The sequence below is a fragment of the Leuciscus leuciscus genome, assembly GCF_965113295.1.
Source record: "Leuciscus leuciscus genome assembly, chromosome: 4".
In the NCBI taxonomy this organism is placed as follows: Eukaryota; Metazoa; Chordata; class Actinopteri; order Cypriniformes; family Leuciscidae; genus Leuciscus; species Leuciscus leuciscus.
Genome location: NC_138728.1, coordinates 30,598,970 through 30,625,003, shown reverse-complemented (window position 1 = coordinate 30,625,003; position 26,034 = coordinate 30,598,970). Strand labels below are relative to the sequence as shown.

The following is a 26,034-nucleotide window of genomic DNA, read 5'->3' as shown; positions in this document are numbered from 1 at the left end:
AGTGACCGAATAAAAAAAAATAAAAAAAAATTAATTCACGATATAGGGAGCGAAATGAGACGCACCTTTTCTGTTATTCATGCCTGGATGCAATTTACTCATAAAAAATAACGTTCATAATATCAGATAAAGTATTACAATGGTACTTTCAATACTAATTAATTCAGTTCACAGTTCTTGTAAAATTATATAAAAAATCCTGAACTGTTTACACTGATTTAAACACTCTAAATGTTTAAAAACACCAAACCTTTCTGCAGCCGAATCACAACACAGGAGCGCGGCGCGACCTTATGACGTCATCTCTCCAGACCAAAATAAAAGTCCCGTTCACGCTGCTGTCTAAAAATCACAAGAGAGCAAAGATTTTTTATTTTTTTAATGCATACAAATAATAAAATAGATGTCCGAGGTATTCAAAGTTGTATTCTTTGTCATTTTTTTCTAAAAGGCAAAACAGTAATGTTTGCAGTAATGTAAACACTGTATAAAACATTCTTCCGTTCCTGAATTCTTCAGTGATGAAGCTGTGTACCAAGTTTGCCCTAGTAAAAAAATAACCATGCTAAGTATTTTAATGTTGGCATACTTTTCAGACTAATGATCAGCATACTTCAAGTGTGTTGATGATTAGTTTACTTAAAGTTGGCTATTTTGAAACAATCAATTTTATACTAAGCATATTTTTGTTGTAATTTTAATTGTAGTGAAGCATAATTTCAAGACGGATACTTAGTGCACGTTAAGTATGTGGCTGTTTAGGAACTAATTATATGCTTGATTAGTGAAATTAAAGTATACCTTATTTGTGTTATTAGTACACCTTATTTGTGTTATTAGTACATTACAAATTCTTCCAAACACACCAGCAATATACCATTAACACTAGAACTACCGGAATTCTATGGCCATAGCAGTCATTCTGACCGTTCATACTAGACAGTACCGAATGTCATTCTTATCATGTCATATTTACATTTGAAGCTTTTGGATGTCTGTCATCATATTTTATGACGTCATCACCCTAAATTTAAAAAAAATTTGAATAAAACTGAAAAATATGGATTCAATGGAGCACCGAGCGCCAAGTGGACACAGATAGGCCTACATAATATTATGATCTTTTTTGTAATGGTGAATTCAGTTTGATTGGGACACTTTTTCCAAATCATATCAATGGAAAAAAGTTCCCTAATCACCCTGAATTCACCCGATAAAACGGAGTAAAAGCTACTAGACCGCTCACAGAGATGCGCACCTCGCTTTGTGTCTGTCAAGCGGGAGAGCAAAGTTTTTAACCGCAGTGAAATGGTTGTTTTTGAAAGTCAAAATGCCAACAAATGTGGATTGAAGCAGAATCTTTCGTTTGAGAAAAACATGTGAATTTTGGAAATCAAAATCCATGAATAAATGGATCTGTTATGTTAAAATAGGTAATAATAAACATCAGGACATGAAATTGAAATTCTAATGAATGTGAAAATATATTAGTTCATCAACAACCACAGAACAGCTAATTACAGATACAAATTCAAATTAGATAAATATTCTGTTAATTTCATTGTAAAATTAAAAAAGAAATCTTAAAAACTAATAATATCTCAAATGTGAATTTCAATGCATAGTAAAAACTTTTATGTACATATATGAAGCACATAGTCTAGGCCTAAAACAAAATGGCCAAAACAGTTAAAATATAGAATAAATAAAGAAAATCCGCTAAACTGCGGGAAAACGAACTGATTTAGAAAGCACTATGTTTTATAGAGAGCAAAAATATCATGCTGTAAAATTATAATGAAAGCATTCTCCTCTAAGTGGGCTCACGGGAACAAGGCATCTGGTTGTTGTGGGGGCAAACACTGCACATCATTCACTGAAGCTTGTGGATCGATTACTCTCAGTCAACACAGGTGATGTCTACCTTCCATGTGCAGCTCCCACATTTGTCACAAGTGTCTTTTGTTTTGTTTTTCTTGCCGTTTCTCCGCAGTTGGCACTGCCTTCTCCTCTCCTGCCTGGGTCTTGACTCTCGTACCATCAGCGGTGTGGCTTTTGCTCTCATGTGGCCGGAGAGAAGTTCATGTGCGACTGGCATTATGAAGTTCCTCTGTAACATTCTCTCATTTGTGCATTTCTTGAACAGTATGGAAGCATTTATCGCGGCCAGGTCAAGGATATTATAAAACACAGCTATGGACATCAGTGGCGAGCCAGAACTTTATCTAACAGCATGTTTTTCACAACAGAACATGCTGTTGTGTATGTTGTCATTTTTTGTATTATATTTGAGTGAGTAAAAGGAAACAATAAAGTCAATCTCCCCTTGTGATAATGATTACTGTTCTTAAAACCCTCGGAAGCAGCGGTGAAGAAGTAGTTTGCCGGAACAACACCGAGAACATGGTGTTTCGTGTGGAGTTGCTGAATGCTTAAAGAAGAGTTGTTTGTTATTGCGGTCTAAAAGACGAAGGGGAAGATGATGGAATGTCTATCCATTAAATTTCACCAGATGGAGGCGAATACACTACTCTTCCTCGTCCAATGCATGCATTAGTCTGACAAATGCACTTCAGAATGTCTGCTCTGCGGTTCGACGACTTGTTGCTTCACATCAAACCCTATTTTCAATGTAAAAGAACCCACAGAAGTTTGCGAGAGAGACTGGCTGTCACACTCTGCACACTTGCGTCTGGTAGTAGCCAAAAATGTGTTGCCTCCAGTTATGAATTGGGATCGAGCACAGAATCAGTGATTGTGAGGGAGGTCTGCCAAGACATCTGGACTGCTTTGAAAGGCGATTTTTGTCTCCCAACCAAAAGGCAATGAGTGGCTTGATATCAGGCAGGAATTTTGGAGAGTGTGGCACTTCCCCAACTGTTTAGGGTGTGTGCCCTTACAAAAATAACCTACAGGATGTTTGCAGGTATCCTGTAGGAATGATGAAATCCTGCAGGACACATTGACAATATGTGCAGGAAATATTGTATATATATATATATATATATATATTGGAATAACTATTGGAATAGAACTAAAGGATATATATCTTGAGATGTTATAGTGCTCTAAATTACTAAATTGCTGTGTGTTTGTAACACTTAAACATGAAAATCTTTTTTTTCTTTTCAATATAGATGATACATTATAATGTAATGTAACTAGTGCAAATACCATACATCACCTATGTCAAAACTTATTTTAAGAAAGCTTTATGCGTTATCAAAAAACATTGTTTTTTAACAGATGTGAAAGATGAGACCATGGAGTTTTGTAGACCTTTGGTATATATATATATTTAATTAGTGTATAAATGTATTTGTTGACATACAATTGTACATTCTATTATTTATTTATTTTTATCTTAAAAAATGAACAAAACATGGGTTCTGGGCGAATGGAGGGAGGACCCTCCCACCTATGACATCGTCCCTAAAATGGACATACTGACATACATGTTGTGGATGTGGCCTATGAAGATGGAAGTTCACCAGCCACAATTATAGACATTGATGGTAAAAAAGTACAGCAAACAAGTCTCAGTCATGATATAAAATATATGTATTGCCTACATAAGTATTTTTGTCCCTTTAGAGAGCAAAGAAAACCTCAGGAGGAGGATGTTCAGGCTAGAGGGGGGAAGAAGAAGAAAAAACAGCCATGTTTGCCAAATGCTGAAAAAAAAGAGTGGCAAAGAAAAGAAAAATTACACTCCAACTTAGTCCCCATCATCTGATGCAGAGCCTCCATTCAAACATCAAGTAATACCTACATCTTTTAAATTGCTACTTTTACTTTTCATTATGCTTTTTTTAAATCAGAAATATTAATGACACTGTTGTGTGTTCGTCTTTAGGTCATTCACAATGTAATCATTGATAAGTGGAACTGCATTTACAGACACAGTTCAGAAAACAATTCCAGATGTTCTAATAAAGTTTTACTTTTTTTTTTACTTGAACAAGTTACGAGTAACGTAATAATTTGTCACACACTCTCCATAGGCGTAATGGTTTTTGTACTGTACAAACTATAAATTCTATTATATTCAGGTTTAAGTCCCCACCGAGATAGAAAAACATGTAAACACACACACACACACACACACACACACACACACACACACGTATGGGTGGTTACTAAACCTGCAAAAGCACATTGTTGCACTATTTCCTTAGGTGTGTGTGTTGCTATATCAGCCATTGGGTGCAAAATGCAAGTTAAATTAACTAGTCTTGTCTGACGTGTACAACATGCTGATCTTTGATGACTGAATTTTCTCCAACCAGGATAAAGGCCAATAAGATAAAGTAATAAAACCAGACAACCAATAAAACCAAAATTAAACTGAAAGGGCAATAATAAAAATTTTTTTTTATAAAAAACTGATATAAAAAAAGGACCTTTATGAGACTAAAGTGCATCAGGGAATGGGCCTCAAAATTACCTCAGCATCACAGTACCAGTGGAAATAAAACCAAATTATGTTGCCTTCCAATAAAAATGCATTTATTTGTACATTTCTATAAAAACAATGTTTTAACAAAAGCAAATAATAAGATGTCATCGACACCAAGTATAGTCCTGAGTCAGCCTCTTCTGCTTAAGACTTTAGAGAACTTTACAGAACAAAAGCCACAGACATTAAAAGGCATCACTGATATCTCTAAGAACATTTATTTTTCAACCTCAAACCTCGGTTCCTCACGAAATCCCTTATATTCTGGACCGTTCTTTCTCTCAGGACAGTGCCCTCTGCAGTCTTGCACCGCGCACACTCTGCCGTTGTTGCGAGGTGTCCCTTTGAAATATGGACTTTGAAATGTTTCATGACAGCATTCACTTCATTTGGGCTCCATTGCCTTCTCACAATTTTCCTCAATTTGGTCTCTGCAAAACAAACAGACATAAATATATACATACCTTTATGTACTTTGAATAACTTTTAAATACCGAAATGTTTAAATACCTCTGCGGTTATCAGTTTCATCCTGATTTTTCTTTATTTTTCCTGAGGGGGAAAAAAGCAACAATTAAAATGTATTCCAGCCCTACAATGCAAATGGTTTCAGAACACCTCAAATATCAGCTGATAGCACACGGGAAAACTAGTTTCTGGTCCACAGTAACATGACAAGGACCACATTTACACTGAATTACTGTGGAAGTATATGTGTGTGTGTGTGTGTGTGTGTATTACACACACACACACACACACACACACACACACACACACACACACACACACACACACACACACACACACACACACACACACACACACACACACACACACACACACACACACACACACACACACACACACACACACACACACACACACACACACACACACAGTATCTCACAAAAGTGAATACACCCCTCCCATTTCAGCAACCATTTTAGTATATCTTTCTCAAGGGACAATACTATATTAATGAAACTTGGATATATTTTAGAGTAGTCAATGTGCAATGTATAGCAGTACAGATTTACTGTCCTCTGTAAATAACTCAACATACAGCCATTATTGTCAAAATACCTGGCAACAAAAGTGAGTACACCCTACTAGTTCAAGGAACTTGCCCAACCGGACAAATGCCCTGATTAAAACAATTTTTTATACAAAAAATAAAAAATAAAATCATAACTAGGTAATCACCGAAAACACGAGGATGATTCTGATTTTATTTCATTTAATGTAAGTGGCGTTTGATAGCAGCCTATAGTTGATAATAATATATGCCTACCTAATGTAGGACTACTGACGGTAACAAAGTTGCGCTGTTGAGGCTCGCGCAGTTATTTATAACATATTATACAGTTAAAGGGATTCTTCACCTCTGGAAAGATGAATGTGTATTTAAAGTAGGTCATTTATGTAGAAGAAATGTGAAATTATTTTTGAATTTGGAGCTTTCTAGACTGAGAAAAGTCAGAAAATGTACTTTTGGCTTATGTGGATGAAAGACAACAACTCCCAGAATGCACTTGCTTCGCTGCCCTAGGAGGCCACTCCCAAGCCACGCCTACCAGTAAGAGAGCGCAGGCTAGGCTACTAGTGAGTCTCCGTGACGAGTCTGCCCGGGATTTCGAGATCACCTAAAATGTCCGGGATTCGGCTTTTGCGTTCTACAGTCGCCATTCATCATGTTTACTGTGGCGAGCAGGACGAGGCTGAGGGGCGCGGGAGAATGGCGCGAGGCCGGTGGCGTGATTATTGAGGGGGATACTGGTCTCGCATCTCTCACGGAGGAGCGGGAATTTTCTTAGCAATGTTAAAACGCACATCAACCGATCACTTGTTTAGCGTTCATGTAAACACTACATTCAGATTCACCAATCGGAATGAATTCAGTTAGATTGAAACAAAGGTGTGCATGTAAACAATGAATGGCGACCGCAGAAAGCAAAAGCCGAATCCCGGACATTTTGGACGATCTCGACGGCCGGACATGTCTGGGAAAAAGAGGATGGTAACCCCTACTACTCAGCTTTCTCCTACTATTCAGCTTTCTCCACAGAACAAGAGCCTGCTAGCTTAGGTTCCAAAAAAAGATGGCTGACACTATGTGTACATTCTGTGAGTGAGATCCCACCCTCTATGGGCGGGTTGAAAACATGCGGGACAGCTCCTCCTACTGGCTGTAGTCTTTAGCCTCTGGCCAAAAAAATCCTCCGATGACACAAAATTACGATTTTTTCGTCATTGGAGGATTTTTTCCAGACAAAAAAAATACATAAATCTCTCATCTCAGGGGGATATGAGGGTAGAAAGCACTACTAATACAAAGCTTAATGCTAAATCCTGAAGTATCCATTTAAGAATCATCACACGACCAGAGTGCTGTTTTCCTGAATACCATCATGACTGAAACCGAGACACTGATTTCATAACAGTTCAATAAACAAATAGTTAAAATTAAGTCACTTACATTTTAGACGCAATGACTTGTTTTTGTTCTGTTTCAGCAGCGAAAATAGTTCCCAACAAAGATCACAGCAGAATCATAGCGCATCTCACAGCAACACTCAGCCATGTTTCACTACTGAATGATTCAGCGCTTTGAACGAATCGGTTGAGTCAAGGATTCAATGACCCATTCATAAACTGCCTCGTTCTGAATAAATCAGCCGTTTGAATGAATCGTTTGAATGAATGACTCAATGACTCGCTCATTAAGGTGGTCGTCTGCCACCATCTACTGGCGGTTTAGTTTCAAAGTATCATTCTTTTCAACATTCCTTATTTGTATATTCAAAAAATATTTAAAACACCCTCATAATCTAATTTAATACAGTTGTAATTTTTCAATATAAATTATTTAATTCAGGGTTCTCAAGTCTCACGCATTGGCCGTGAGACACACGCAATTCAACCAGTTCACACGCTCACACGCCACTAGGGATGGGTATCGTTAAGGTTTTAACGGTATTACTACTCTTACCGATACTCCTTATCGATCCGGTACTTTAACGGTACTCTTATCGGTTCTTTTTGTTATATTAAAAAAAGGGGAAAAAATTATTTAGAACATAATTAATATTGCTTTATATTTTGAAATGTAAAATAAATATCTATAGCAAAAGAAAAAGCAATGCTTTAACAAAACAAATAAAACATGTATGTTATGCAGAAGGGTGCAGGCTTTTGTGTTTTATATAGACAGACAGGACGCCAAAAACAAAGTACAAACACATGGTCAAACAAAAAAGTATATAAAACAAATATACAAATGATATACCCAGTGCTTTAATTTCAGTAATGTCTACTGACATTACTGTTCAGGAGTAATATGGGTTAAAAAGACATCTAATAAAGTCAGATGTAAAATAACACTGCATAGTTTATCATAGATAGATTAAAGCTTATATAATTCAAGAGCTGTGACTGATTTTCTCTTTGCCTTTTGTTATTTGATTCACATTAATGGAGCAATCGTCAGCAGGATTATTAGACTGCTGCCTCTTTAAGACCAAATGCAGATCTAATCATTATTAAGCCTCATATTTTCTCCCAACTATTTACGCCGATTTAAGACATAAACTGTATTTAAGTGAATAAACTGTTTAAGTGAATCTCCAAGACGGCCATTTTGACATATTTGTGTATTTGATCGTTTAGATGCGCACACGAAGCCCAAAATATACGTTGCTTGTCTCGTTGCGGTGTGTTTCAGAGCGTGCGCCGCATTTTGGAACAGCGTCTTTTGCGTCAATTTTGGTACTTTTAATAGCCTTTTATTATCAAACGCGTCCCGCAGTTTAGCAACAGTATAGACTACATTTTACAACAATCACCGATCGTGCAGATTCTGACGTTACTTTTGGGTTTTAGGGAGAAATGACAGCGCATCGCTCTGTGAAGGGAAGGAAGTTGCGCTGGAGAGAATGTGGCTTTAGTTTTTAATGGTTACACCTCAAATATCTTCTTTTTTATAATCATTGGAAGCCAACATCTAAATCTAAAATAAAATTAGTTTAATATCAAAGATCTAAAGTGTAACCTTTTGAATGTTCTGTCCTCATCGTCACTCATTAAGCAGGGCTGTTGTGTTGCGCGCGCCGTGGCTTTGCGTGAAAGATCGCTCTCTCTCTCTCTCTCTCTCACACACACACACACACACACACACACACTCTCTCTCTCTCTCTCTCTCTCTCTCTTTAGCAAAAATGCATCACAGACAAATGGTTCAATATTATTATATATAGAAGTGGCTGGCGAGATTAAATTCGCAAGATAATAATTTCTTAATAGCAATAATAGATAGCACGTGTACTTTAATAATTTCTCTAGTACCGACAGCAGAACCGATAACGTCCGAGCTTAACGATCCAGCGGTCTTTCAAAATTGAGCACCGGGGCCCGTTTAATACCGGGTTTCGGTACCCATCCCTACACGCCACACCATGTATTTCTCACGCTGAAAAGGCAATGCCAACCAAGTTGTCCTGCAAGCTTTATAACGTTGTGTACGAGGCGCACGCACACAAAGTGTGCACGCACACGCACCGTACGTTCGTTACTAGGTAACCAACAACATCGCGCGAACGCACTGGGTTTGTGCTGGTGTAATGCATTGGTCAAAAAAAGTAGTTTTTTTTTTTCTGACAGACCAGCCCATGAAACATGTAGATCAGCGGCCCATTGGTTCTTTTCTTGATTGACACTGGGCTGGCCCAATCACAACTTTAAACGAGTGAGTGAGCGTGCAGCAGTGTCAGTGTGCATCTGTCAAAATATTCAGCGAGATGGAGAAGAAACGCAAGGAATGTGCAGAGAAATAGCGTGAAACAATAGAAACTGGCCCTTAAAGCAGACACTGTAAACTGTGTCAAAATATACAGTATGTTTTCTGCCCTTCATCAGCTCCTGTGATGATGATGATAGTGAGGAGGATCAGGAGAGAGATGAGTAATCCGCGGTAAGCATAACTACTTTCAAAACACTTAGGCCATGTCATGAGTGTAGGAACCCATAACCCAGTTACAGATTATTTCCATATCTGCATATTTGACGATTACCGCAATTCACTAGAAATTTAATGAGAGGCGTTTGTAAACCATGTTTTCCGCCAAAATAAAAGCTTGATGCAGTTTGCGTCAAAATAAAAGATCATGTGCTTATCTCTTTCAAGTATAGAAATAGGTACAAATCTAATTATGAAAGTTTCCTTTATTTTTTAGTGCATTTGTTTTTACTAAATATGGCTATTACTGTCATAGGATTAATATTATAACTATTATTATGTAGTAGGTGTAATGTAAATAGACACTGTAACTAAAAGAGGTTTAAATTTTTCTTTGTTTAATTTGCACACTGAATATAGTTTGGAGCTTTTAATTTTGAACTCTCAAAGTGCACCAGATTGATGGATTTAACATTAAAATGCACAACATTTTCTCATGGGGGGCAATTTGTTATATTTTTGTATATTTGTAATTTGAAATATAACATTAAATAGTATATTTGATGTGATGAATTGCTCTGTCATTTATCAGATTTACCAATTGTTATAATTTCAATTTGTGCTGGTTAATTATGAACAATGGGTAAAATTGGGGGGCGGGGACATATGGGGGCGGGGCTCCATTAGGGCTCCTCCCCTAACCGCATGTGATCTCACTCCAAGCTTTTGATAAAACTTGAGAACCCTGTTAATTTGATTGGTAACAGCCCAGTGTCTTATTAGACTATTCTAATTGAATGTGATCAAATTTAAGAATTTGAAATGAAAGATGGAGCATACATAATAAAATTAGGGGAAAAATGCCCTTTATAAAGGTAAAAAAAAAAATTTATTCTGATAAGAGTGTTTTCCAAAAGTGATGTAATGAAACATTGACAATTTAAGTTTGAAGGGAGTAAAGCCTCTGTTTAGGCTATTAAGGAAATTAAATTTGCCAAAAGAAGAGCTTTTATTTTAAATAAATGTTCATTTTAAAACAGCCTACTTCAGTATGATATTTTACCATATTATCATGCTTAACACTGAGAATTTGAATAATTGTAATGTGATGATAAAATGCAGATATCTAAATCAAAGAATATCATAGGTTTGGGCAGTTGGCGGGTGGAATATTTATTTTTAACAGTGGATTCGGGTCTCAGAGTGCACCAGATTAGTGAATTTATCTTCAAAATGTAAAAAAATGTCTTCCACCGGAGCCCCCTAGAGGTACCGAGTTCCACTCACAAAAATACTGTGGGAAACACAGTAGGCTATATGATGGTCTACGAAAAACACAAATTTAATTAGCTTATTATTAAAATACATTATCAGGATTTTACCACCTCCTCTTTGTTTTGAGCCAGGAAAAACCCTGCATTACATACCTCTTACTCCAGGGACAGTCTCGGACTCTTCGTCATCTTCATCGCTAATTTCTTCCTCACCTAAGTCCAGATCAATTTCATCTATAGAAAAATACCCCGACACATGCATTAGTACACATATATAATTCCTAAACTTCCATTATCTAAAGAAATAAGAGGTAGCCTACTCTAAAAAAATAAAAAATAAAAATGTAATTCACCTAAAAAACATTTTTCTGAGTAACATTTTAAAAACTACAAATTAGCTCTAAAGTTTTTCTCTACAAGTAATTTAGAATTTTCATGTTACTTTACTGTAACATTATTATTATTATTATTATTATATAAAATCATGCACATACCTTCTATCTCAATTTCATCAAGAGACTTTCCTTGGAAATTTGCAAGAGTTCCTTTCTCCATTGCCAAGAGAAGCTTTGACATTTTTGCAATATCTACTGTTGCATTTGGCAACCGATAATAGTCTCTATGGACCCGAATGTCAAGGCCCAAAAAGTTGGCTAGTTGATCAAGCTCATTATCCTTAAGATTAAGAATCTGGGACACGGTTGCCACCTGCTCACGGAGCTGTGTAGACCGGAGATATTCTGGGTGCTGTGCACCACACTGACTTGCAAAAAGCCTGATGCAGTCCTGTCCTCTGAAGAAGCTGGTGGGTGAGCACTTTGGTCTTCCAAATAGGAAGGGGTTGTCCTGGTCTACTTCACATGCATCTCTCTTGTCCACAAGAAGTTTTATTGCTTTGACAAGTTCAGAGTTTAACAAAATTACAACTTTTCTCTCGTTCTTGCCCATTATTTCCACTCTGCTGAAATTCTTGGACATTTTTTGCTCAAAAGGAGAGAGACCGACTGCTTTATCATCATGGAGCTCAGTCTGGTCTCTTTTCCTGAAACACTCAAGAGACATTTTTGAAACCTCTCCTGCACAACATCTATTAAAGATTATTACTTGTGCAAGTGTCACTTTGGCAAGTTCTGCATATGTTTGTGAAGACTCATGATTTTTTAGGCTTTCAAAAGCATCAGCTGATTTTGTCTCCAGGTGCTGGTGGAGAAGCTGCACATCATGTGTGAACGGTATAGTCGATGGTTTGTTGAACTTTGATTTGCTCGAAGTATCAAGAGCAGCATGGGAGACATGTTCTGCCCATGCACTTGAGCACAGTCGTTTGAATCGCTCTGCTGCTTTTGTCATACCATTATCCTCTGCTGCGATGGCCCTGCAGAGAATGATGTCACCGATCTTCTTCAGTGAACGTCCTAACTTCAGCGCAAGGCTTGGTGTCTTATACGATTGGCTATTTTCATCGTAACCAGCGACATCTTTCACAGCCTCAACGACTTTGCAAAAATTGTTTGGTTTCACAGCATCTTCGAAATTAAATATGGAGTATTTTGTTCTCAAGCTTAGTAAGAGTTTGCCCGTTTCCCGAACCTTCTGTTTGATGTATTCGGATTTGGTTGGATCACTTCCAAGCTTGTTGTAAAGACACTGACTGAACTGCAGTATGAGGAAATCATTTCGAACTACAGATGAAATGTCATCATTCTTCATATTTCCCAAAATCTTCCACACCTCTGGAGATATTGCGTGGGAGAATGTTGACTCTGCGATATCAGCCAAAACTAAGACTTTGGCTTTATTAGTTGCTTCAGACGTGTTTGAAGGACATCTGTGTGTATGGCGCCACAGCTCCTTGCGAACAAACAGGCCTTTACAGTATACACAGTGCACATATGTTTTGGCACTCAATTCAGTCTCTGATCTTCCTGGCCGCCTTCTAACTTTCAGTGGTCCACTTTTACTTCCCATTACCTCTTGATTGTGTTCATAGTTGCCTCGGTTTCGTAATTTCTCAAGTAACCTCTTTCTGTCCTGAGAGTGTTTAGGGAGCAAGAATGCGGCAGCAATTTCTGTCTCACTGTCTTCATGCTTTTTAAAGTGACGGGCAATTTTAGACTGAGGTTTCTTGCAGACATAACAGTAGTTTTTGTGGGTGGAAAAAGTGTTTTCTGGCACATTGCCAGTCTCTGACCGTTCATAAGACGACACTGCCGTTGTTCTCTTAAAACTCTGAATGTCAATATTGTTTGTGGTAGTATCATGATCCTCACATATGAGGTCCTGAGTAGAACTGGATCGGTCACTAGCCATTTCTTGCTCGGTGGAAGAACAGTGAATGGGTTGTGGTGGCACACTCTTTGCCCTCATAGAAGACTCTAAAACAGCTGGTGTGGACTTATAATATGGTGGATTCCATGTATTGACAGATAGACTATCAGCACTATCGTTATTTTGTCTAGAGTCCGGGATGAAGTCATCAGAGGAGGATTCTTCAGTGTTTTTATCAGCATAAGAAGAATCCTCTTCATCAGAGCTAGATTCTTCAAAACTGGAAAATTCAACATCTGGCTAAAAAAAGAAAGAAAAGACAAAACTAATATCAAAATAATAACAAACACACAAAATAATATACCCTGTTTATTACATGGCTTAGTTGAATTCTAATGTAGAATGCGGTCTGTTATTTCTTGATAATAGACCGCTGCTAAGTATAACACACCGTTGCCATGAAAAACAGAGCGTTGCTATGGACGCAGGATTCTAACCATAGAGACGGAACGGACTATTTTCTTTAGCGGAAACAATATAATCGTTTTTAAATCAATAAACTCCTTTTTAAATCAATATTTTGTGTCAAATTGTTGATTTATTTGGTAGGTAGCCATGTAATAAGCGGGATAATGTAGAGCGAGACAGTTGTTTAGCGAATACAACCCCTTCAGGTTGATTCAAGATCCCTCTGCTTCGCGTCAGGGTCCGCAGTGACGCTGCTAAACGTGTTATCTGGTGCGCCCGAGCTTCGTTTACAGTCTGAAAAACAGCGTCTTATGTCAGCAGCGTCCCTGCGGAGTCGTGAATGTGGATTGACAACAGAACCGGAAGAGAATACAATGCTGAATAAAGTCGTAGTTTTTGTTATTTTTGGACCAAAATGTATTTTCGATGCTTCAAAAAATTCGAACTAACCCACTGATGTCACATGGACTACTTTGATGATTTCTTTATTACCTTTCTGGACATGGACAGTATACCGTACATACATTTTCAATGGAGGGACAGAAAGCACTCGGACTAAATCTAAAATATCTTAAACTGTTTTCCGAAGATGAACGGAGGTCTTACGGGCTTGGAACGACATGAGGGTGAGTCATTAATGACATAATTTTCATTTTTGGGTGAACTAAATATTAAAAAATTTTGCCTTTAGAATTCTAATATAATTTGAATTTTGCAAATATTTAAGAAAGAAATTTGAATTTAGCTTTTCAGCCATTTTGACAGCCCTAAAATATGTACATGGTGATGTAAAAGAATACCAGCGTCACAAGTAATGAAAATGAATGAACAGAGCGAGGTATATTTTACTCAAAGTTGAGACGTCGCAACGTCTTTAAGACAAAATCTAAATCTTATAGTCCATGTAAAGAAAAGCCTAGTATGATGCCCAACCATCCTACACTTAACACTGCCAGTGTCAAAGAGAAGTAAACAATTAAGGAGCATACGCTCACTTACTTTATCTTTAACTGATGAGGAAGGAATCACACTGTGTTCAGTCACAGCCACTGATGTCTCGTCACACAATTCCTGTAATTGTGAGAAAGAACATATGTTTGCCAGATGGCCACCACATCTAATTCTAGTATCAACCAAAGTCTAAATATCTACTGTCACTTTTATGTTTCAATAATATGTATCATATAAACAAACTGAACAAATACATGAAATGCAGAACACAGGGCAACATAGTTGAATTTTCAGTGATAAAAAGCTCCTTAGGAAAATTAACCTTGGTTTTGTGATCGATTACTGTTCGTATTACCTTAGTTTTCCCACAAATGTTACGTTTAAATGGTGGATAACATCCTAACTATAATGTATACGAAAATTACAAAAAACATACCACTCTGAAATGTCCTGTGATATCTGTGCTTGCAAAGTCTGAGCGTGAAATCTGTTATAAACGATCCTCTTGTTCGTTAACATTGTTAGGGTCGGAATGGGGCTCAAATTGGTTTTGAAATTTACTGCATTCTCAATATTTACACTAGAGAAGAACTCACAGTTTTGGAGGGGCGAAACATTTTCCAAACACTCGCTAAACGCTGCCAATTACAACACACTAGGCCAGCTAACCAATCACAGCACATTTCGTATTTCGGAAGGAGGTTTTAAGCCAGACTGGGGAGTAGAGATGCGCGGTTGGCGGTTACAGCCGCGGACTCCGTGGTTGGGCGGATGACGTGACAAAAAATAATATTTTAAATTAAATTCGGGCAGGTGGCGGTTGAAATAAAAAAATAAAAAAACATACATTGTTAAATATTGCTACCTACATATTACCTGCGTTTTATTTAGGCTATTTATTTATATTTTGTCCCTGTGCGCCGATCGGAGACGGAGTTCACTGCTGATATTCTGGGGATACAACATGGCCAATAGGCTATACTAGTAGGGACTTTAGCCTTTAAATATCTTTGCTGCATTAGATCAGTATCCCTTCTAGAACAGGCAAGAGCTTTCTAGCCTCGCGGCTCGCGTCAGCAGCGCCTTGCATCGCCCATAGACCTTAAAACAATCAGCAGATGGAGGGCGGGTGCGGCTTTGAAAATTGGTCAAAAAACATTGGTGCGAATGGATGGCGGACGGATGATGAGTTTTGTGATGCGGTTGAAATAATAGCCCATCCGCGCATCTCTACTGGGGAGAGAGGAGCTGTAATAATGTAAAATATGTGAAAAAGAATGCGTTTTTTGAACAAGCAAGCATGAAAACATATTCTAGTACACCCAAAAAACAAAATCAAGACTTTGTGAAAGGACATAATATGACCCCTTTAAGAGACTCACGCTTAAATGCCAGGGACAAGAGGAATCCCCATAGTTGTATGTGACCTCCTCATCTGGAAAGATATCTCTTATACTAAATAGGCACAGGTGTGGCCTTCCATCAACAATTATTGTCTTGACTTTGCAATTTGAATTTCTGTGATCATTCACCAGTCGTCCAAGTGAAGCGTCCTCTTTTGTTGCATCTATGCTGTGAGAAAAATAATGCAGTAGAAAATTAAAACATTCCTAACTGAAACATAAGGTTCTAACTGAACATTATATATTTCTGGGGTTTTAACCTATATTCAAAAGATACATTGTGACAGTTAACTTCCCTTTCTAATAATTTAATAGGTGAGATGATCCACTTAAGGTAAAAAAATTATTATACCCTGAATCACCAAGTTGAACAATAACCATGTTATTGATTATCACTAACTTATAAGTTCCTAATGTTATAAGAACCCTAGCAAAGCTGCTATCGTAATAATAATCTTAATTATTTTAGTTTTTATTAGAATGACATGCAACACACACTTTGCTCTGAATATGAACCAAAAATAAATAAACCAAAAAACAGCCAGCTTACCAATAACGCGTTCCATTCCATGTGAAGTCAAACAAGTAGTTGCCTTGAGCATCTTCAACATGTTTACTTTGAGAGAGAATCCCACGGTATTCAACAACAAAGGTGGATGCTTCAATGTGCTCAAGTGCAAACACACCTCTCCCTAAAAGGGCAAAAAATAAAACATGAACCCAAGTGCACCTATTTGTTACACAACTACCCAACTTATGGAGGGGGTATCTGATTGGCCTGCAGTCTGAACATAAACGTACCTTTAAATGTGTTGATTTGTCGTCCCTCAATGAAGGCTTTGTCTTTGCCTGACAATATGTGTTCTTTTGCATCCTGCTCAGGTGTTATTCTCTTCTTTCTTACCATGTAGACTGAAAACATAAAACAATGAGTATGTTTATTTACACATATATATATATATATATATATATATATATATATATACAGTACATTATTGTCAGACTGTAGTGAAGTCTATATCAAAAAATACAAAATTGGAGAGACAACAACAGATTCTATGATCTGGGTCAACAGCTTGTGAGTCATCAACAGATACGACCACATTCTGAGCCGCCAGTTTGTGAGGAAAGAGACATTCCCGAAAACTACTACGTTCAGAGTTTTCGTCCAGTTAGACATTGACAACCATATGCCATAGAGACAAAGGCAGATTGACCAAGTCCGAGTAGCCTTCTGCACCTACTTCAGGGTCTTATCTGGCTCTGAACATGCCGTGTTCTTTATCATTTTTTGGGGGAATGTTAAATTGCAATATTAACCAGAAAGATTACAATTAGATTTATGATTAGGGATGGGCATGATTAATCGACGATCGATAATTGATCGTTAAGAATTTCGTCGATCACGTTTATTTGTTATCGATTAAACTAATGCAGGTTGCGTTGCGTAGTGTGAGTCTTGAAGCAATGGAATTAATTTTAGCGCGGAGGTACCTGTGCATCCCGGCAACGTCAGTCCCCTCAGAGCGGGTGTTTTCGGCGGCTGGACTGGCTGTCACCAGGTTGCGGTCGCGTCTGATCCCAGATCATGTCAACATGCTTATCTTTCTCAACAGAAATCAGTAGACTGGTGCAGAAGTTCTATGGGAACTTCATGCGTTTTCTCAGATCGGATAGCTAGCTATCTGATTTATCAAAACGATTCCATTTACACCTGGTCACATAAATGTGTTTTTGCAAAACGGATATAAATCCGATCTTGAATTCCCGCGCTATATGCATATTTAAATTGTTGCACGTCATCGAATCGAAAGCAACTGATATGAGCTGCATTTTATTGATCATCAGCGAAAATTTCTAAATCAAAGACCGCAACAAGATATTGCGGCAACAGCCCTGGTAAGATCATTTCGGTTCTTTACTTTTAATGAAGATGATTGTGTGTTGATGAATGACTTTCACTTTGATTTGCGATAGTTTGCACGTTGGCTTGATGAATAGATGCTCGTCTGTGGTGATGCGTGTTGAAGTAGCGTCGTCATATCTGGATATAACATGACATATAGCCTATAACACGCTCTCACACGTTTATTTCTTATCATTTTTGGGATAAGTCAAATTTACATATGTGGTTTCAACAACCAGATGCATTTACTCTTGTCCAGTTTCGTCTGGAATGCGTCTCAGATCTCCTCCTGAAGTGGTTTGAACGATCGGATTTAAATCCGTCTCGAATGCGTTTCGGAGGGCATTTAGATTTGGTCTTTTCACGAGCGGATAGCTATCCGATCACAGAAAACGGATGAAGTGGCCATGGGTCTCTGTTTAAGAACGCCGGCTCGCAGCTGCAGGTTCCGCTGGTTTAGAGCACCGCAGGAATCTTCAAGTCTACCGAACGTCCAGTTTCACTGCCACAAGTTGATCTTCTTGTAATAAAGATCTCATCGAGGACAAACAAACTGTATTTTTGTATTTTCATTGCATTTTTAATTTATAAAAAGTTAAAGAAATAATGAATTTCAATATAAAAATATTAATGATTAATCGATAGTCGATCGTTAATTCTCCCGACGATCGACTAAGAAAATTTAATCGAATGCCCATCCCGATTTATGATATCCCCTAAATCATGCAGCCCGACGGTTTCAGCCAGAAACCGGCTAACTATGTCATCAACTAATACGTGTAAGTAGGGCTGGGACGGTATGGATGTTTTCTTACCGCGGTATAGCGGTAAACCGCTTTAAACCTCAACCCCCCTCCCCACCCTCCCCCAGATTTTTTTTCTGCGACGTCGCGGCTGTAACAACAAAGTGTGGCAATGATAATCTCAGGTACTGTTTATGTTCTTTATTTAATGTTAAAAGCATGCAATGTGACTTTGAATATCGTTTAGTCCTCCAGCTTTGTAGATGTAAAAGCAACAATGGATAATTCACCTCGGATCTTGAAATTAAACAAATGGAAACAAGAACGTTCAAACTGTGAATATAAGTGTATTCTTTGACAAAGATTGTTTTAGTAACGCAGTAGCCTATGTATTTTTAATAATGTTTAAATGGTGTAATATTTGTGAATTTGATTATGCCTACTCACTTTCTTGCAAGTGCCGTCAAGATTACTCTCTGGTGCTGTGCACTTGCCGGACTCCGCGAGGGTTGACAAACGCGGTCTTCACGTGAGAGAATTGTGTTAAATAAGCACGTGCAATTAAAAGCTGAGGTCCTGCTTTTGGGTCTTCAAATTATAGGCTATAAGACATTTGCAATGTAATTGGGAGTCTGCACAGGGTGTGCAGGGTGTTTTTAAATTTTTAACTTTTTTTTGTATTTACAAAAACTTGGACGCGGCGTCCGTCGAAAATAGACTAGGCGCCTATCTTTAGCGAAGCGGCGCGGAGAGACGCTTCTGAAACGCGCCGCGTCGTGGCTGGTGTAAACACAAGCATTGACTAGAGTGGGCGCGATCAGCTCCAGTAGCCGCGTCGCAGCCGTAACCCGCCACAGAGTGTAAATAAGGGGTTATAGTCAATAACCTACGAATGGAATGTTATTGTGTCATGGAACATTGCGCTCCCCAACTTGCGAAAGGTCGGATTTGCTCCATCTTTTGATAAGTTTTGTTTAGAAAACCTTGAATCCATGTAAGACACAATGTTATTAGACACAATCCATGTCATTAGAATCAATGAATTCATGTCATTAGACACAACGTGAACACATGTGAAGGCCAATGTTTAATTATTTTTTTTTTTTTGCTGTGATCACGGTGACGAGCTCAGACCCGCGGTAGGCGTCACGTGACCGCGGTATTGCGGTAACCGTCCCAGCCCTACGTGTAAGTGAATGTGTTTTGATGGCGCCGCCATTTTAGTTTATGCCGCAGTTCAGAGAGTCCTATCTGTCGGATTTACAACACGTAAATTCATCAGTTTCTCCCAAAATAAATCGGTGACATGAGAGAAGAATAGAGTGACCTTAATATGTAGTTACCTACACAATGTGTGTCTGATATAAATAAAACACGTCAGCAAATTACATTTGAATGGATTATTATTGCTGCTTCCATAGACATCAGAGTGTATTTTACAAACTATAAATGCAGGGCTCGACATTAACGCTTGTCCAGGACAAGTAAAAGAGAATTTTAATTTCCTGACCGGACAAGTAGCCGGATTAGAACGTCAATAACAAAAAAATGATTAGGGAATCACTAAATGAGACAATAATTCAGATTTTATGACATTTATTGTAAGTTAGGATCGATAGTGGATAATAAATGTATTACTGATGGTAAGAATGTTGTGCTGTTGAGGTTCGCAGCCTCTCGAGGAGAAATCTAAACAAATGAGCTCAGCACTCACAAAAGAAACTCAGTTAACAACATACTGCAGATTTTTTAAAATATATTTTATATTTAAAAGTTTTTATATTTTAAAGGTGCCATGTGTAAGAATTGAGGTAAAAATATCCAAAAAATGAGCTACACGCATCAAAAGAATGAGAAGAAATAAGGGCGATGATGTCATTAAAAAAATGACAAGTTATAGTGCTGCAGAGATATGAACCTGAATTAGCATGCTAAATTACTAGCCACAGCCCGACATGCGTCATAATACCAGTTTCAGCCATGGGAGGCGGTGTGCGGGCAACATAACCACCAGCCAAACTGCAATACACGAATAAATCGCACGGCTTGTGGGCGTTCTTGAACCTGATGTCACTACTACATTTCAGTTCAGGGAAAAGAGCGGAAGAATGGCTGAAGCCCTTGGCAAGAGACCCTTACCACCACCACAACAGGGTGCGACATATGCATATGCGACCATTTTTTGAGAATGTGCGAGTTCAAATTTTATGTGGTCGCACTTGTGCGAGTGCATGGTCATGTACTACTCAGTTAAATTCACGCATGAATTTTCCTGCATTGAACTTGTTTTAGCGCCCGCCAAAGTGAATTTTTGTCCCGCCAAAGTCTTATTTGATCGGTGAGTAATGTAGATGAACTGCCGCGCTTGTTTAAATGAAAGAACGAACAGAGAGAGAGACCCGGTCGCGCACGCGCACTCTCTCTCTTCGGAGCCAGGCGAAAGTGTAAACAAGACTTCAGTCTCCAAACTAAGCGCTGTCTTGCTCTCTCTCCCTCGCACATATTAATCAAAATAAATCGACACGGTGCTAAAAGGTCGGAAGACCAAAGTTTCATGAGGAGCATTTGGAGAGGTTTTTTTTTTTTTGAATTGCCGTTGGGTGTGAATTGTGCTAAATAAGTTGCCTTATCTTCTCTGAAAAGCGTTCCGCACATTCAGCTGACATAAAACAACACTTTAATTAAACGAAAAAAACTATCCAGTGATGAAATGTTTTCTGTGTTGACACAAATCTTGGATGTCCATGTCCTAACTGCTGGGATAATCAATCACACAACGCGCATGACACGTCCAATTCGCAAACTAATGACTCCTTTGAACCGATTAATTTGAATGAATGGTTAAAACAACAGATTTTTCCAACAGTGAACTCAGGAGACGTCTGAATCGGTAAATAACTAATCAGTAACACTTTACAATAAGGTTCTATTTATTACATAAATTACTTAAAAAGTACAGTTTGCTTACTCAAGCTTAAGCTTTAAAATAAATAAAACCACAAGCTAAGAAGCTTGAAATGTCTTCGATGATAATGAACCCCAAATGGACGCACGAAACGTAACGGAAAACATTGCAAGGTGTAATGAGACCGAATGTTTTTTGGTGACTAATGATAACTTAGCTAGAAGAGGTATTGCTAATGAAAATCAAACTTGCATTACATCCATACCAGCTGTAAATTTAAGACTGATGCATTTATTTGAGGTCACTCTGTTTCAGAGACTGCAATGTGTCAAATTGATGAGTGGCATGAGAGCGTGTGAAAAGTCTCAATTGCGTGTGTCTCACAGTGAATGCGTGAGAGTTGGCAGCTCTGGTTACGTTGGCGCTAGCTTGGTCAACATTAGCGAATGCTGTCTGTCAAATTAATGTAATTCAAACTAACAATAAAAATGTAATATGAAACAAAACAAATATGAACATATTCACTGGTAAAGGTGAAGGGAAGTAGCTTGAAGATGTCATATTTCAAAATCACTTGACATCAACCAACGTTCCTCTGGAGTTAAAACGTCCTCTATTAGGAGTTGGCTCGGCTTCGGCTATGGCTCTAGGGTCGTTGTGAAGGTAGGGGCGGAGCATAGAGACTATGCCATTTCTCGGTTGTTACTCTAGAGTAGACCAACTCACTTTCTGGAGGTATACTGCCCCCATCTGGTCTGGAATGTGGAGTATGAATTGATTTTTTGGCAGACATTACACAAGGCACCTTTAACATTAAACAGTTAAGCAACCGCACACAACGAGTTCTGTTTTTCTGAATACCATCACGTTTGAAATTGATTTCATACAACAGTTCAATTAGTTCAAATTAAGTCACTTACATTTTAGATGCAATATTGACTGTTTTTGTTCTGTTTCAGCAGCGAAAATTGTTCCAAACAAAGATCACAGAAGAACAATAATGCTTCTCACAGCAACCGTATTTTCATTACTGAATGATTCAGCGATTTGAACGAATCATTTGAATGAATGAATCAATGACTCGCTCATTAAGGCAGCCGCCTGCCTACTGGCAGTTTAGGGTTACATTAGTGTAATTTTTCAGTGTAAATGATTTAACTTGATCAGTCCTACCTAAAGTAACAGCCCTATAGTGTCTTATTCTAAATAATTGAATTTATTGATCGAATATATTATAAAGGTGCAGATTTTACAATATGCAGATTTAAATATCAAAGCTGATTGAACACTGATGAGATGAGAATATTGTTTCAGAATAAATTATATTTACAACACACACAAAAAATAAAAATAAAAAAAAAATCCAGACAAGCAACTTTTACTCTGACAAGTGAATGACAGATTTACTCCGAAGGACAAGCACATGAAAAGGCTTAAAGGGATACTCCACTTTAAAATGAAAATTCTGTCATCATATACTCACCCTCATGTTGTTTCAATCCTTTATGAATTTCTTTCTTCTGCTGAACAGAAAGGAAGATATTTAGAAGAATGTCAGTAACCAGACAGTTTCTGGTCTCATTTACTTCCACAGTATATTTTTTTCCTACTATGGAAGTCAATGGTACCAGAAACTGTCTGGTTACTGACATTCTTCTAAATATCTTCCTTTCTGTTCAGCAGAAGAAAGAAATTCATAAAGGATTGAAACAACATGAGGGTGAGTATATGATGACAGAATTTTCATTTTAAAGTGGAGTATCCCTTTAATGTCGAGCCCTGAAATTATTTTTTTTGCTAGTGCTTGTGTATTTAAATGTCTGAAACCTAAAACGGTGATTATGTGGCTGAAAACACTGTATAGTTGTGATATATGAAAAGCGCATTTGTCTCTGACTCAAAATGTTAATCTGTGATATGTCATTAATTTTGTCATGAGTTACATGAAGTAAATATAAAGAGAAGCATGACACAGAATGACTGAAGAAAGACTTTGAGAATGAAACCAACCTGTATCTTCTTGTTTCACTCTGAATGTTTCTTCCATCTTCATTTCACCACTCTCCTCTTTAATAATCGCCATCTTTGTTTGTTCCTCAGTATCTTCTTGTTTCACACTGAATACTTCTTCAATCCTGAATTCTACACTTTCCTCTTTAATAATCGCCATCTTTATTTGTTCCTCAGTATCTTCTTGTTTCACACTCAATACTTCTTCAATCCTGAATTCTTCAGTCTCCATCTTTATAATAATGTGTTCCATGGATCTCAGCTGCTTCAGGAGTTTGAGTGTTTAGACATATCGTCCTGTTTAAGATGAGAATAATTAACAGAAAAATAAATAAATGCAAACTAAATCTCTGAGCTCCTCTAGTTCAGTAGTGCAGCGCACAGGTAAGAGTCAGTCAGAGTGAGAGCCAAACAACTCAAAACTAGCATTACAAATGAATAAAGGAACACAGAATACAGACAATTAATATTTAGACATTTAAGGTTTACATTCAATATTGATTTGTAGATTATATTTAATAGACTACACTTTCATGAAAACATTGGCAGTTGATTTGTATAAGTAATTACACATATTTGTGTTTTTGTTCTGTTGCATTTTCACTGTTGTACTGCATGTGTCCTTTTGAGAAGCATTTGTTTCAATTGAATCTGAGTTTGTTTCGAAAAGCAACTTTTTCAGTGATCAAACAGCGTGTTTACGATGAAGTGCTTCACAATATACGGAGCGAAATGAGACGCACCTTTTAAATTAATGTGTGGATGCATACAAACTATGTTCATTCATATTAGATACATTATAATGTTACATTAAAAATAATTATTTCATTGGATTGTATCGTTTTATACACTTTAAATGATTAAAAACACAGACCTTTCTTCAGCCGAATCACAGATGCATGCAGGAGGGCGGCGCAGTCTTATGACATCATGTCGTCCCACCAAAATAAAAGTCCCGTTCACAAGATACAAATCAGAATCAGAATCAGAAAGAGCTTTATTGCCAAGTGTGCTTGCACCCACAAGGGATTTTTCTTGGAACTGAAGCTTCCAGTGCACATATACACATATACAAATACAAATACAACAAGAAACATAGTAATACAAATTCTAAGAATAAAATATATATAAAATAAAAAATATATAGTATAAAACTAAAAAAGTAGGGTCACAGCTGGGTTTAGTCCGAATAAACATTTACAGATTATGAACATATTTACAGTATTTTGAGTAGTATGAATAATATAAATATAAATATCACCTGAGTTAGAGAATATTACACTAGACAGTGGGAGTCTAGTGCATGTTACAGATTATGAACATATTTACAGTATTTTGAGTAGTATGAATAATATAAATATAAATATCACCTGAGTTAGAGAATATTACACTAGACAGTGGGAGTATTGCACTTACAGGCATATGCCTTGGGGGGCATGTTAAGTGTTCAGAAGGGAAATGGCCTGTGGAAAGAAACTGTTCCTGTGCCTGGATGTTCTTGTGGCCAGTGATCTGTGTCGCCGTCCTGACGGTAACAGTTCAAACTGATTTTTTCAAAAGCTTCTGGTTTATATCTAAGTAAGAAAGTGTGAAGTGATTGCAATTATAATACCAACTACAAAGCATGTGTGATATTCTCAATCATGAATAAAGTTAAGTATTCATATTACAAATGATTGGAAAGAACTTAAATATTTCAAACCCATTAAGAATTTGTAGTTAATTAAATTTGTGGTTGCAGAGAGATCAACTATTTAATTTATGAACTAAAACTGAATCCTTATTATTTTTATTTGATTCTATTCCATCTCAGTTTCTCCACAGAATATAAGGCCAATAAATAAAATAAAAATCTGTCTAGATTAAAGTGCATATCTTCAAAGGTCCATGACTGTAAAGGATTACACTGATGGTGGGCTTAAAACAATTGATTTTGATTGTGAAAACATAAATTAAATTGGTTAAAATGATTTATTTTAATGGTAATGACATCTGATTTTAATTTCATTACCTTTAATAAAATTGGTGGTATGGAATTTGTGCTGAAATGTGACTAGCTTTCAGATTCAGGAACAGATACTCATTTACTGGAAACTGATTTACAAACATGGTTTTATTACCCAAAATAATAACACTATGGAATAACAGATACATAGTGAAAAATAACAAATCTGTCTTCTGTTAGGAATGTATTGTCTGTCTTTGATCTTATTGATTTAATGCTCTTTTATATGAGCAATTTTGTTTATAATTAAAATTTTGGGCAGTATAAAAAAAAAGTTAAATAATTCAAGTCATACATTTTCATTTTCTGTAATTGGCAAATATATGATAGCAGTTGTTACTCCTATACCCTTATTAACAGTGAATGGTGTTCAGTTTCTAGATGCAATGACCACTTTACTAGAAACACTGGAACTCTACAGGTAAATCCATCACAGGAGTACAGAAAAAAAAATCTATATACTTTTATATTGGTAAAGTTACAGTTTTGAAAACAAAATACATTCAATATCCAGTTACACCTGCAGGAACCTCTTCGGAGAAGTTCAGGAGACTGAATCTGCAGCAGCATCAAGAAATCGAATTGTCGCGCTGCAGTCATGAATTCAGACTAAAGCAGTGAAACACTGTAGTTTTATTTAGATTTTAGGGGGCCGTCCTTACAGGTAAAGACAAAAGCAAACAATGCATGC

At 37.3% G+C, this 26,034-nt stretch overlaps 2 protein-coding genes across 3 annotated transcripts in view; both read right to left on the bottom strand.

The window, feature by feature from the left end:
- The window catches only part of LOC309497634 (uncharacterized protein), a 141,478-nt gene that overhangs the window by 4,876 nt on the left and 110,568 nt on the right, over positions 1-26,034 (bottom strand). Inside the window, exon 1 of one of the 2 annotated variants that reach the window (XM_082167920.1) lies at positions 251-351. The exons of the other annotated variant lie outside the window; for it this stretch is intronic. The gene's annotated coding sequence lies outside the window, so the exon portion shown is untranslated. Of the gene's footprint in view, positions 1-250; positions 352-26,034 lie in introns of those variants that run through there. 2 annotated transcript variants of the gene reach the window in all.
- On the bottom strand, positions 1,767-24,269 carry LOC309497624 (uncharacterized protein). Its single transcript, XM_082167900.1, has 10 exons — positions 24,213-24,269; positions 23,339-23,635; positions 16,576-16,686; positions 16,325-16,466; positions 15,754-15,943; positions 14,420-14,491; positions 11,179-13,252; positions 10,838-10,918; positions 4,970-5,011; positions 1,767-4,890 (listed from the first exon to the last, which is right to left on the bottom strand). The coding sequence occupies exons 2-10, from the start codon at positions 23,589-23,591 to the stop codon at positions 4,667-4,669; spliced, it is 3,189 nt and encodes a 1,062-aa protein (XP_082024026.1). The 5' UTR covers positions 23,592-23,635; positions 24,213-24,269; the 3' UTR covers positions 1,767-4,666.

Excerpts from the sequence above, each read along its gene's own strand:
- LOC309497624 (XM_082167900.1), bottom strand. The coding sequence starts at position 23,591 with ATGGAACACATTATTATAAAGATGGAGACTGAAGAATTCAGGATTGAA. Across the intron at positions 16,687-23,338 it reads AGTGAAACAAGAAGATACAG|TCTACATGGTAAGAAAGAAG; the intron begins GTTGGTTTCATT and ends TTATGTTTTCAG. Across the intron at positions 15,944-16,324 it reads TGGAATGGAACGCGTTATTG|CATAGATGCAACAAAAGAGG; the intron begins GTAAGCTGGCTG and ends TTTTTCTCACAG.